Here is a 14,557-nt window from a genome sequence, read left to right on the forward strand (position 1 = left end):
TACAGATGATGGTGGTGGTGAAAGCTCCTTCACATGGACGACCAGAAATCTCTCCCACTCTTACTGCCTACCATTCACTTATTAGCAGGATTTGCAAGTTGACACTCAACCTGTTTGACTGCACTTCCCTTAGGAATTAAGTCCTGGAGTGGCAATCACAGAGCTTTCAGTTCAGTGGCGGGAACACTACCATCTGCATCACAAGACCAAAATGCATGCATTTTCCTTATCCACTGGGTTAAATTCTTTGCTTGACAGAATCATTGAGACATTAGAAAGGTTTACTTGAACTGATATAACAGGCTGATGTTTTGGAGACAATAATATGTCCATTTTGTCCACTTGATGAAGCATCTATTTCGCTGAGTGACTCACTATTCGGTCAGGTGGAGGTGTACTCCGGATGAAACATTTGATCTGTCCTTTCTTGCCCTGCAGAGCATGCTGCATCTGTGTGCTGGAGATGATGGGGGGTCCTGAAACCCAAAATACAAACAAATTACACATAGTAATACACACATATTTACATATTACTTACATGCCTGTACACATGCATGCACATATCTAAACACAAACATACATGACTATGTATGCTCATATACACATTATGTATACACATATAGAAACACTTGCATACACACATGCTATAAATATATGTACAGAATTACATACGCTCATCAAACAACTTCATTAAATTAGACAGTTCATCCATCTCAGCCCTGCTTGTATTACACTTTCTCCAAAGGAGCAAGCAACATCAGGGCACACTCCGCACATAATTAAACTGAATATAATTGCTCATTATTAGCAGCCTAATTAAAATAAATTTACATTTTAATGAATATTCTAAAAGGTAATTGCACACAATGTGGAACAAACAAACCTGCAACAAATTCCTTCTCAAAGGTAACAAGCATTTTTCTTTTTGTTTTGTTAACTTCAGTGAGCAAAAATTGTGAGACCTTTTTGAAATATCAAATAGGACTACCAGGAGTGTAGATAAAGTTTGATGTAAACGTCTGTGACTACATGAACTGTCAGGGTTTATGGTCATGTTTGTTTATATTTACTCGGAATGTTATTATTTTCCTGCAGATTTAATCTGAAAGAAATGTTTTGTTTTCTAGGCTGAATTTGAACTGTGCAACTTTATTTATTTTTCCCTTCTTTGGGGAGAGCTTTCATTCAGAGGTCATTGTTAGAATGACATTTTCCCACAAGCGTTTGCGCCTTCAAGTAGTGATTCTGCAAATGAAAGCAGAATGATGAGCATTCTTTGGAAGTATCAGCAAGGATCTATTAGCAATATGCTGAAACCAACAACAGAATTGCTTGTAACCCCATAGAGCCAAAGACTCCAATTCAACAATGTATTTCTGCTGAGCAACAATGTTCTATTCTTCAGATAAAAGCTTATATAAAAAATGTAGTTTAATTCACAGGGATGTACATGTATATGCGTGTATGTATTGGTAAATAGGTGCATGTGCATCTGTAAACATTTTCAAGAATTTCACTGAACTTGTTGATGAATTCCAGTTGAGTGATCAAGCACATATGTTCCCATGTAGGTGTAACACGACTACAATGAAGTAGCCATCTGTGTGTGCATATGAGCATCTATGTGTATGTGCATGTGTTGTGCTTAGATGTTCATGTATGTGTTCGAGTCTATATGTTTATGTACATTTGTATACAAGGGCACCTATGCATATCTTCATACCCGTGCATTGTTGCGAGAACTTGTTTGTATGCAAATATATGTGAGCCTGCATATGTAAGATCTTTTTGTGTGTGAATGAAGTATATGCATGTGTGTATTGCATAATATTGTATGGAAATTCAATACGTTGTGGATTTGTAAATAAGGAATACAAAATTATTTTACCATTGACTGTCAGGCTGACTTCCCTCTCTCCAGCACCCACTCGTGGAACAACTGCCCTGCACACGTACTTCCCAGCATCCTCCTGGGCCACAGCCTTTAGAGTCATGACGTTATCATTGCTGAGAACCTAAAGGAAGCAGAGGGGAGAGATCAGAGTTCAAAAGCATGAACATTGCAATGTGTATGAGGATATATAAATTGTGAAAATGATTGGTGGCAATACAGACTTCAGAGAATGTAGAGTAAAGGGTTAAATGTACCTGTACTGTAACAATACCTGCTGAGCATGTGCACAAAGAATTGATCACATGGGGAGACCTGATGCAAGAAAGCACAGATGAAGCTCTGCTTCACCTGGCTTCTGTATGGCTTATAGTTATTAGAGGTTACACAGCCAAAACTTAAGATCTTGTCTGTTCTACGCTCCTAGAAGCTGCAAATGATATTTCTACATGAGGGAATTGTTATACTATAGCACAATGGAAGCACCAGCAGTAACTTTCCATGTCCTGTGTGGGGCATCACCTGATAGATGAGGTGAAACTGAGAGCAAAAGCAGACGTTGCTGGAAAAGCTCAGCAAGTTTGGCAGCATCTGTGAAGATAAAATTAGAGTTAACATTTCAGGTCCGGTAACCCTTCCTCAGAACTGATGGTAGCTGGGAAAATGTCAGTTTAAATGCAGAATTTAGAGACAGGGTAGGGTAGGGAGTAAATGATAGGATGGAGCCCGAAGAGAAAGAAGAGCAGTTGGATAGACAAAGGAGTTGATAACAGTCTGGCTAGGAGGGTGAATAGTTGTTAATGGGGACTGTTAGTGACTAACAATAGGTAGTGTGTAATGGCAGGTTGTGACAACAAGGGCTAGTTTGTGTGGTAGGGGGCCAGGACACAGGAGAGTTTAGGCCCTAAAATTATTGAACTCGATATTGAGTCTGGAGGGCTGCAGGCCCCCCAAGTGGAAAATGAGGTGTTGTTTTTCCAGCTTGCCCTGACCTTTGCTAGAACACTGCAGAAAGCCAGAGACAGAGATGTGGGCCAGAGAAGAGGGTGGTATGTTAAAATGGCAGGCATCGGGTAACTCAGGATCTTTTTTTCGAGCAGGACGTAGATGTTTTGTGAAACGGTCACCCAGTCTACGCTTTGTTTCCCCAATGTAGAGGAGACCACATTGTGAGTAGCAAATGCAGTAGACTAGATTCTGGGAAGTGCAGGTGAAGTGTTTCTTCACCTAGAAGATATGTTTTGGCCCTTGGATAGTGGAGAGGGAGGAGGTAAATGGGCAGATGTTGCACCTTCTTCGGTTGCAGGGGAAGGTGCCGTGGGGCTGTGGTGGGTTGTTGCGGGTGAAGGAAGAGTGGACCAGGGTGTCCCAGAGGGAATGGTCCCTGCGGAAGACTAACGAGAGAGGGGAGGGGAATATGTTTGGGTGGCACGGTGGCTCAGTGGTTAGTACTGCTGACCCACAGCACCAGGGACTCGTGTTGGATTCCGCCTTTGGGTGGCTGTCTGTGTGGAGTTTGCACATTCTCCCTGTGCCTGCAAGGGTTTCCTCCGGGTGCTCCGGTTTCCTCCCACAGTCCAAAGATGTGCATGTTAGGTGGATTGGCCATGCTAAATTGCCCATAATGTCCAGGGATGTTTAGGTTAGGTGGGTTGGTCATGAGAAGTGCAGGGATAGGAGAATGAGTCGGTGTGGATTTTCTTTGGAGGGTTGGTGTGGACTTGTTGGGCTGAATGGCCCGTTTCCACACTGTAGGGATTCTATGTGTCTTGTGGTGGCATCTCACTAGAGGTGGTGGAAATGGTGTCTGACGATCTTCTGGATGTGGATGCTTGTGGGATGGTAGGTAAGGACAAGGGGAACCCTATCACTCTTGCGGGTAGGAAGACAAGGTGTGAGGGCAGAAGTGTGGGAGATGGGTCAGACCCTGTTGAAGACCCTGTCGACCGTGGGTGCTGGGGGAGCCTCGGATGAGGAGGAAGGTGGACATTACAAAGGCTCCCTTCTGGAAGTTCGTCTCATCTGAATGTGCGAAGGAGGAACCGAGAGAACAGGATGGAGACTTTGCAGGAAGCAAGGTGTGAGGATGTATAGCCCCAGGTAGCTGTGGCAGCAATGAGTTTAACGTGGATATAAGTGGCCATTCTATCACCAGAGATGGAAACAGAGATGTCAAGGAAGGGAAGGGAAGAGTCAGAGCTAGACCAGGTGAAAGTGATGGCAGAGTGGAAGTGGGAAGCAAAAATCGATGAACCTTTCCAATTCCGGATAGGAGAGGTAGAACAAGAGAGGGAAGCAGCATCAATATCGATATATCGGAGTAGGAGTTGTGGGTAGGGGCTGGAATAGGACTGGAACAAGGAATGTTCCATGTATTCCACGAAGAGACAGGCATAATTGGGGCCCATGTGGGTACTCGTGGCCACAGTCTGACCTGATGAAAATGAGAGGAGTTAGAAGTTTATGAGGGTGAGGAGGAACTCAGCCAAACGGAGGATGATGGAGGATGGGGACAGTTCAGGTCTTTGCTCCAGGAAGAAGCAGAGAGCCCCGTGTTAAAGTTAAAACTAGAAATACCTGAGAGAATGTCATGTTTGGATATGAGTTTGCTTGCTGTGCTGGAAGGCTAGTTTTCAGACATTTCATCACCGTTTTTTTATTTGAAAAAATATACTTTATTCATAGAATGTACAAAAAATAAAACATTTATACACCTACCCAGTCATGCAAGCCACTCCGGGTTACCCGGGGGTACGTACACCAACTAAAGGAAAAAACAAAAGAGAGAAAACAAAACAAAGCAAAGAAACCGCCCCGGCAGTCGTCACCCCGCACAGCCCCAGTTGGCCCCCTGACCAGTTGGGGAAGGCGCCAGCTGGGCCCAGTTACCAGATAGGGCTCTTTTCCCTTTTCTGGACGAGCGGACTCATACGGTGGTCTTTCCCCACTGCGCCTTGGTGGCGGCTGCCCCAAGCTTTAGCGCGTCCCTCAGCACGTAGTCCTGGACCTTGGAGTGCGCCAGTCTGCAACACTCGGTTGGGGTCAGTTCTTTCAGCTGGCAGACCAGCAAGTTGCGGGCAGACCAAAGAGCGTCTTTCACCGCATTGATGGTCCTCCAGGCGCAGTTGATGTTGGTCTCGGTGTGCGTCCCCGGAAACAGCCCGTCGAGCACGGAGTCCCGCGTCACGGAACTGCTCGGGACGAACCTTGACAAATACCACTGCATCCCCCTCCAGACCTCCTGCGCATAGGCACACTCCAGAGGGAGGTGATCGACAGTCTCGTCCCCCCCGCAGCCACCTCGAGGGCAGCGTGCGGTGGTGCAGAGATTCCAGGCATGCATAAAGGATCTCACTGGCAGAGCCCCTCTCACCGCCAGCCAAGCAATGTCCTTGTGCTTGTTTGAAAGTTCTGGCGATGAGGCATTCTGCCAAACGACTTTGGCAGTCTGCGTGGGGAACCACACGACGGGATCCCCCCTCTCCTTTTCCAGAAGGGTCTCGAGGATACTACGTTCTGACCACTGCCTGACGGCCTTGTGGTCAAAGGTGTTTCCTTTCAAAAATTTCTCCACGAAGGACAGGTGGTACGGAACGGTCCAACTACTCGGAGCGTTCCGCGGTAACGAGGCCAGGTAGAGGCCATCCTTCGCAACACCGGGGACAGGTAGAACCTCAGTAAGTAGTGACACTTGGTGTTTGCATACTGAGGATCTACGCACAACTTGATGCAGCCGCATACAAAGGTAGCCGTCAGGGCGAGGGTGGCGTTCGGTACGCCCTTTCCCCCATTTCCCAGGTCTTTGTGCACGGTGTCTCTGCAGACCCGGTCCATCCTCGACCCCCAAATGAAGTGGAAGATGGCTCGGGTGACCGCAGCGGCGCAGGTCCAGGGAATAGGCCAGGCCTGCGCCACATACAACAGTACCGAAAGCCCCTCGCACCTGACAACCAGGTTCTTACCCACGATGGAGAGGGACCGGAGTGTCCACCTGCCCAGCTTCTGCTTCAATTTGGCGATACGCTCCTCCCAAGTCTTAGTGCATGCCCAGCTCCACCAAACCAAACACCCAGCACCTTCAGGTAGTCTGTCCTGACGGTGAAGGGGATGAAGGAGCGGTCGTCCCAGTTCCCAAAGAACATGACCTCGCTCTTACCCCTATTGACTTTGGCACCCGAGGCCAGTTCAAACTGGCCGCAGATGTCCAATAGTCTACTCACCGACCGACGATCGGTGCAGAAGACGGCGACATCATCCATGTACAGGGAGGTCTTGACCTGAAGGCCTCTGCTGCCTGGGATAGTCACGCCCTTCAGGCTCACGTCCTTCCTGATGGAGGCGGCGAAGGGCTCCACACAGCACACAAACAAGGCAGGAGAGAGCGGGCAGCCCTGCCGGACTCCAGATCTGACGGGAAAACTGTCTGATTCCCACCCGTTGATCGAGACTGCGCTAACGATGTTGGCGTAGAGCAGCCGGATCCAATTGCGGATGCCCTCCCCAAACCCCAATTTGGAGAGGACGTCCCTCATGTAAGCATGAGAGACCCTGTCGAAGGCCTTCTCCTGGTCCAGGCTGACGAGGCAGGTGTCCACCCGCCTGTCCTGTACGTAGGCGATCGTATCCCTGATGAGCGCGAGGCTCTCAGCGATCTTCCTGCCCGGCACAGCACAGGTTTGGTCAGGGTGAATCACTGACTTCAGGACAGACCTGACCCGGTTGGCAATGACCTTGGCCAGGATTTTGTAGTCCACGTTCAAAAGTGAAATGGGACGCCAATTCTTAATTTCTTCCCTCTCCCCCTTCCTCTTGTTAATGAGGGTGATGATGCCCTTCCTCATGGACTTGCACATTTCCCCTGCCCGAAGCGCACTATCGTACACCTCCAGCAGGTCCTGGCTGACTAGGCCCCACAGAGTGGAATACAGCTCGACCGGTAAGCCGTTGCTTCCAGGAGTCCTATTCCTCTGCAAGGACTTGAGGGCTCTGGCCAGCTCGTCCAGGGATATCGGCCGGTCCAGCCACTCCCTCGTGCCGTCGTCTAAGACCTCCGTGATAGACGATAGGAACGACTCGGAGGCCGTGCTGTCCGTGGGCTTTGTGTCGTACAGTCCGGCATAGAAGGATCTGCTGATCCTCAAAATGTCGGGCCGAGACGACGTCACCGAGCCGTCGTCCTCTTTCAGCCGGCTAAGCACAGAGCTCTCTTTGTGCACCTTCTGAAAGAAGAAACACGAGCACGTCTCGTCCTGCTCCACGGAGCGGACCCTGGTCCGGAAGATTATCCTGGAGGCCTCCACGGTGAAGAGCGAGGCTTGCTGGCCCCTCACCTCGTGGAGGTCCTCCGTGACATCGACCCCCATCAACTGCAGAAGGAGCAGGTTCTGCACCCTTTTCTGGAGTCGCGACAGCTTTCCCCGCCTCCCTCTTGCCTTCTGAACACCCTTGAGGACAAAGAACCTCTTGATGTTTTCCTTCACCGTCTCCCACCAGTCGCCTGGAGACTGAGGGGTTTCACGGTTCTCCAACCGGCGTACTCCCTCTTAAGCTCCTCGACGTTCTCTGGGGTCAACAGAGTCGTGTTGAGCTTCCACGTCCCCTTGCCAGCCGGCTGGTCGTCCTGTAAGTGACAGTCGGCCAGCAGGAGGCAGTGGTCAGAGAAGAACACCGGCTCGACGCCGGTGGACCTGACCGAGAACGTCCGTGACACAAACAGGAAGTCTATCCTTGAATGGATAGACCCGTCTGGCCGCGACCAGGTGTACCTCTGCTGCGCTCCGTCTGCAGGGGTGCTGAAGACGTCGAGCAGCTTGGCGTCCTTCACCGTGCCCATCAGGAATCTGGACGTGACGTCCAGTTGACTCCCCCCACCCGCTGTCCCCACGCCGGATCTTCCATCTGCATCAATGATGCAGTTGAAGTCTCCGCCTAGGATGACCGGCCTGGACGTAGCCAGCAGGGGTGGAAGCCGCTACAGGACAGCCAACCGCTCACTCTGTACCGCTGGGGCGTACACGTTGATCAGCCTCAGGGGAGCATTCCTGTAGGTGATGTCAGCCACTAGGAGGCGCCCCCCCCACCACCTCCTGAACTTGAGAGATGGTGAAGTCGCGCCCCCGCAGCAGAATAGCCAGACCCGAGGACCGATAGTCGTTACCCCCCGACCAGATCGAAGGCCCACAGGTCCAGGCGCCGGACCATTTCCCGTACCTGCTGAGGTGCGGTATCCCGCACTCCTGCAGAAACAGGAGGTCTGCCTTGATGGTGGTCAGGTAGGCCAACGTGGACACACATCTCGCGGTTGACTTGACACTGCGCACATTAATGCTCGCAACTCGTACCCCCATTGTGGGCAGTGACCGCAGTACCCTCCCCAAGTCCAAGGTCCAGCCCCTCCATCTGTCCCTTCATGCCCATTGCCCGGGCTAACTGCTGGACGCTCTCCGGGCTCAGGAAACCGTCCGTGCTGCCTTCCGGGTGGCATCCCCCCGTCAGGGGTGCGGAGGCAGGAGGGTCCGGCTCCGGGTCAGGCTGGGGACGCGCTGTTTCCTCCTTCCCGCCTGAAAGTTCCGGGGGGCCCTCCAGTGCTCCAGCGGCACTTGACTGGGTGTCGGAGGGAGCCTCAGGACGCCTCCTGTCACCTGGAAGTGGGGTGCTGCTTTCCTTCCCCCTCGAGACCTTTAACTTCTGCTTCGGGTGGGCCCTCTGAATCCTCCTCGTCAGAGGAGCTCTTATAGCGCCCCTGTAGCTGCCTCTTCCCACCTGATGGTTGCGGTTCCTGGACCCGTCGACGCACCTTCCTCCTCGCTTTCCGGACTGTTGTCCACTCCCCTGGGTCGCCTGTCGCTGCCTCCATTGGCTCCGGGTTGTCGGGGGGGATCGGAGCCTGCAGGGGTGCTTTGCTGGCCTCGGGCCCATCCTGCAGGGCTGGGCCCTCCTGCACGGCCTGGCCCTCCTGCACATTAGTGGGGTCCTTGCTGGGATCCTGGTGCCTTCCTCTCCTCCAGGGGGGCTGGCCCCGCATTTCCCCTGCCGGCGACCTAGGCGTAGGTTGTACCCCGCCGCGGGCATGCCCTATAGAAGTGGCCCGCTTCCCCGCAAAGGTTGCAGCTTCTCTCTCGTGGGCAATCCTTTGCAAGGTGTCCCTCCTCCCTGCAGATGGTGGCTTTGCAGTCGGCCACCATGTGACCTGACCTACCACAGGCATGGCAGACTTTAGGTTGCCCTGCATAGGTCAGGTAGCCCCTGCTCCCGCCGATCGCAAAGCTGGACGGTGGGTGTGCGACATTCCCGTCTGCGCCCATCCTCAGCGTCACCTTGACCTACCTCTTACTCGTCCAGATGCCAAAGGGGTCCATGATGTCAGTTAGGTCCCTTTCCACCTTCACATACCTTCCGAGGAAGGTCAGGACATCAACTGCTGGCACATGCGGGTTGTACATGTGTACAGTCACCATACGGCTCCTCTGTGCTGGCATCACAAACAGTGGGACAGCGGTCAATACAGAGAGGGGGACCTCACCTCCTTTCTCCTTGAAAACCTCCAGGAAGCGCTCGCAAAGCTTGGCACTCCTGAAGGTCACGTCGTAAAAACCTCCTCCGGGGAAATCCTGCAGGCAGTAAATGTCCGCAGCAGCGAACCCACAACAGTCCAACAGGACCCTCTTCACGAAGAAGGTGCGGTCCACAGGTGCACCTTCATCCACCTTCTTCACGGAACGCGGATGGTGTTCTGGACCCCCTGACCCAGGGTACGAGCACAGGCCGCAGCCATCGTTGCAGGTTGGCTGCTCCCCTGAACCAGCGTTAGGCCGAAGCCAGCATTAAGATCCACTGGTCGCAAGGGTGCACAGCCAACCCGACGTCCTCCTTTCACCTCCAAGATAGCACTCTCCTCCTCTTGGTCCACAAGAGAGTGCGTCTTTATTGTGTTCAAGATGTAAGCTAGTTCACTGAGCTTGCCGGTTTGTTCCCAGATGTTTTGTCACCATTCTAGGTAACATCATCAGTGAACCTCCAGTGAAGCACTGGTGTTATGTCCCACTTTCTATTTATCTGTTTAGGTTTCCTTGGGTTGGTGATGTCATTTTCTGTGTTTTTTTAGAACAGGAAATGACATCACCAACACAGGAAATGACATCACCAACCCAAGGAAACCTAAACAGATAAATAGAAAGTGGGACATAACACCAGTGCTTCACTGGAGGCTCACTGATGATGTTACCTGGCATGGTGATGAAATGTCTGAAAACTAGCCTTCCAGCTCAGTGAGCAAACTCACATCCAGAAACTCAACCTGAGCTACAAATCTTCTCAAAACTTGCTAGACTGTCATGTTTATGATAATGGCTTAATGATCTGAGGAAGGGTCACTGGACCTGAAATGTTAACTCTGTTTTCTCCTTCACAGATGCTGCCAGATCTGTTGAGCTTTTCCAGCAACTTTGTTTTTGTTCCTGATTTACAGCAAGTTTTTTTGGTTTTTAATTTATTGATCAATCACTTGTCTGGGATTTATTAACTCCAAAGATTAATTTTATTTAAATAGTAACTGGAGGTTTGAGTTGTAAGGAGAGGATGGATAAGCTGGGACTTCTTGTGCTGGAGCATAGGAAGCTGAGCAGTGACCTTATAGAGGTTTATAAAATCATGAAGGGTATTGATAGGGTGAATAGCAAAGGTCTTTTCCTGAGAGTTGGGGGGGTTGGTTCAGAATAAGGGGGCATATTTTTAAGGTGAAAGGCAAAAGGTCTAAAAGGGACCTGAGGGACTACTTTGTCACTCAGTAGATGGTGCATATATATGGAACTAGCTGCCAGAAAAAGTGCTGGGAACAATTGCAACATTTAAAAGGTACCTAGATGGGTATGTGAATAAGAAGGGTTTAGTGGGCTTATAAGCCAAATGCTTGCAAATGGGACTAGGTCAGATTGTGATGTCTTGTTGGCATAGTGAAGTTGGACTGAAGTGTCTGTGTCTGGCTATATGACATTTGAAGTTATGAATCAGACATTGCAGCAACACAAACAAATTGCTGGCAAAACTCAGGTCCAGCAGCATCTGTGGGAAGAAAGCAAAGTTATTGTTTCAAGTCACCAACAGAACTCCATTTTTTTTAGAAGTTGATAAATTTTTCCAGTTCAGAATGAGAATTGGAGTGGCACTGATGATGTCATAAATATCCTTGAGAAAGTGTTCTGTGTGAGGCAATCACAGGGTGATTCCCCAGATGATAAGAAGTTGGTAGCAGTCATGGGCTGATGGCCTGATGCTCCACGGTGATGCTGTGGTCTGGGGTAATAGGAGGTGCTTGTTCATGAGCTGGTGCTCAACTTCTGAAATGTAGAGGTCAGTATGTCAGTCAACAACAGCATCATCCTGGTTGGCAGGTTTCATTACTGTAATGATGGAATGAGGGCCAGATGGATCTTTGAGTATGGGATGCCTGATTAGGGTTGTCAGGGAGCCCTTGCTGACAGATATAAACAGGAGCGTCAGGGGTTCTGCTTAGGATTGGGATTGGCTCTGAGGTAACTGGCCAGAATTCATACATTCAGCATGTGTAAATAAAGGGTGATGGGTTACTGGCCTCATTGGAGTGATTTTCAATTATTCAATTGCAAAGTCAGGATTTAATCTGAGTGCATGCAGTGCAGTCAATTTGGAGGGAAATGATTCAAAGAGGTGAGGTGAATGGCAGAGAAATTAAGCTGACCAATGTCATATTGAGAACTGTCAACAAGCAAGTCAATTGCATGTAAAAGGTTAGACTGTGGGCTCCAGATAGAGGGAAAAAAAAAAGTGTTAGAGACTGGTGAAGGTGTATGTGGGATAGGGAGAGGACTCCTATCCAAAGAAATGGGCATGGAAATGGTGGAGGAAGTATTCATCTTGTCTGGCATGAAATTCAATGATATGGGGGGTGCAGAGAAATAAAACTTAAGACATTTTGAGTACAAAATGTTCAGCATCAGAGAGCAGAGTGTTAGGAGGGTTGGTAAATACTCGACAAGGGTGGGATCAGGAGAAAGTTTAGAAGTAGATGGAAGTGAGGGCAGAAAGTTCCAGAAGGGTGTGGGTTATCTCTCAGTTGTTGGCAGCTTGCATTCCTTAATGTCTGAAAGGAAGAGGAAAAGTCCTTTGTTATAACTTTGAGGAGCTGGAGAATGAAGTGGCACGGGGTGGCAGGATGGCTATGACACAGCGAGAGATAGTGCTGATGGAAAGAGGGGTCAAGAGTGTGTGTATATGGCAATGCATAACGCAGAGCGTTGTTCTCAGGACATGGTGAGAATAGCTGAATTCTGCTGAACAATCACTGGACTCAAAACGTTAGCTCTGCTTTCTTACTACAAATGCTGCCAAACCTGCTGATTTTCGCTAGCAATTTTCGTTTTTGTCTAAGATTTCCTGCGTTTGTAATTCTTTGTTTTATTTTAGCAAAATACCAGCTTGCATACCCACAGCAGACTAATTGCCAGACAGAATTTTAACGTTGTGTACCCACAGCATATGAAGTTCTGAAGGACTAAAGCTGTTATAATATCCTCCATCAATTCAAAAAGAAGATTAACTATTTACAATAGCAAGTGAATCTGAGAGTCAGGTAATTTGCTGACTCAACCAGATTCTCATGATGCTGACTGTGTCTGGATGTTCTGTTGATTTCTGCAGTCATTAGTGAGATTATCAATCATTTCTGTGTTGTCAACTTTTTCTGTCTTAGACTGCAGTTACTGCTCCAAAATTTGTTTATGCCGATGCATCACAGCCACATTTTGCTCTCAATTAGCAGCTGACTGATCTCAATCCTAAAATCTATTTTGAGTGATTCAAATCTTCTTCATCTGTTTTGTGCCTTTAAAGCTACCAGCTTTGACGCTTCTCGTTTTACAGCATGGATTCTTTTAACTCTATCAATCTTTTGGTCTTTGTTGATCTAGTGTATTCTCTCCTTCACATGCTGCTCTAACAACTGTTCAGCATTTTCAATGTTTTTTTCTCTTTTTTGTTTTTAATGCAGTGTAGACCTCTTCCACTTGCAACTCCAGTTGTTTGCTTTTCTCTAGGTCCTGCTTGAGATATTGTAATGGAATATTTTTATTGCTGAAAAAGACTGTTCTATGAGTGATTTGCAGCTTCTTATTGTGTGCACCATGCATCTCAGCATGTTTTTGCAGGTCTGTCATTTTTTTCTGGCATTACTTTGAACTCAAGCCAGTATTTCTGTAGCTGCGTATGCTGAGCCTGATCTATTTTATATGCAAGTTGCTCCTGACTTTGCTGTACTCCTTCGGCTTTTTCCTCTTGATCTTTCATTTTATTGTCCACAGAAAAGAACTGAGCTTTTCCCTCCAATGCCACAGAAGAAAATGTTCCACACATGTTGAGTTCTGCAAGTGTTTTTTGAATAGTCAGCTGCAATTTCTCTTATGCCCCTGATGTTTGAAAGATTCCATAAATTGTGACTAACGCGAGGTCACAGCAAGCTTACAAACCTGTGATTTCTGGTCCAGCAACTTTAATGATGTGGAACATGTGCAACATCCAGGCAGATTGATTGATTGTATTTGCATTTCAGCCATTTTGGTCCAGCTGATGGAATTGGTGAACTGTTGTATTCTGAAAGTTTTACATTTCATCATGGCTTCCCTTGTTTGTACGTGGAATTTAAAATTCACAGATTATGCTTTGTTGTTCATTTCATGATTCTACATCTGGTGGAATACCAAATGGCCTCTATTTCAACATTGAAAATACTCCTTGCGGATGGTCTGCATGAGTTAATGCATGGCCCGTTGTGGTTTTGTTGCCTTTGCTCCAGAGCCAATAGTCTTTTCTGCTCCATTGCAAATTGATTGAAAGCCATGCTTTTTTTTGTGCATGCAGAAGGCAAAACATTCCACATGTCTAGCAATGTTTTGGTATTCTATTGATTGTGTCTACTGTAGGGTTTATACTTAGGACTTGTAAGCTTTGACGAGCTGAGAGAATTGCTTCAAACTTATATCTGCTCTTTAGTAAGTCTTCAGTGCTGTAAGTCTTTGGTTTTTCTGGAGAATCCTTCAGTAAAGCTTCCAGAGGGGTGCATGCATTCAGCAAGTGAACAATTCTATTGGTTCCCCATCTGAAAAATCACATAATGAACCTGCTCATGAAATGCTTATGTTTTCGGTTGCTTCTCTGTGTGACTTCTAATGTATAAATATCTGACGAATTCTTGTTAGAGTGCTACCTCTGAATCTTTTCTGTGGCGGATTCTCACAATGTTGGCTCAGTAACCGATCACTGACTTGTACCTTGACGGTCCTGAGATTATTTTATAAAATCATCTAGCACAAGGAGGAATTTATTCTCAGAAGTGAGTATGTGAAATTGTTTATGCAAACAGCTGTAGAGGTTGCTGTTAAGTATATTCAAGGCTAATATAGATTTTTAATCAGTAAGGAAATCATGAGTTAAGGTGTAAACACAGTAAAGTAGAATTGACTATTATTAGATCAGCCATGATCTCAATGGTATGACCTACATCTTATGGTCTGTAGTCTTACTCCTATCTGTTAGGAGGCCTGCCATGTCCCAATTTAAACTAAAGAATATTGTGGACATTCTGACAATATACCTGACAAAATAAAAGCTGAAAGAACTGCAGATGCTGTAAATCTG

At 47.9% G+C, this 14,557-nt stretch overlaps 1 protein-coding gene across 2 annotated transcripts in view; it reads right to left on the minus strand.

Annotated features, from left to right (window-relative positions):
* Window positions 1-14,557, minus strand: part of kirrel3a (kirre like nephrin family adhesion molecule 3a) — a 564,427-nt gene that overhangs the window by 57,619 nt on the left and 492,251 nt on the right. For both annotated transcript variants that reach the window (XM_048562289.1, XM_048562290.2), the window contains exons 9-10: window positions 1,889-2,015; window positions 376-476 (exon numbers count right to left, since the gene is read on the minus strand). In XM_048562289.1, coding sequence (XP_048418246.1) covers window positions 376-476; window positions 1,889-2,015 — 228 coding nt within the window. The remainder of the gene's footprint in view (window positions 1-375; window positions 477-1,888; window positions 2,016-14,557) is intronic.

The sequence above is a fragment of the Stegostoma tigrinum genome, chromosome 32 (assembly GCF_030684315.1).
Source record: "Stegostoma tigrinum isolate sSteTig4 chromosome 32, sSteTig4.hap1, whole genome shotgun sequence".
Classification (NCBI taxonomy): Eukaryota; Metazoa; Chordata; class Chondrichthyes; order Orectolobiformes; family Stegostomatidae; genus Stegostoma; species Stegostoma tigrinum.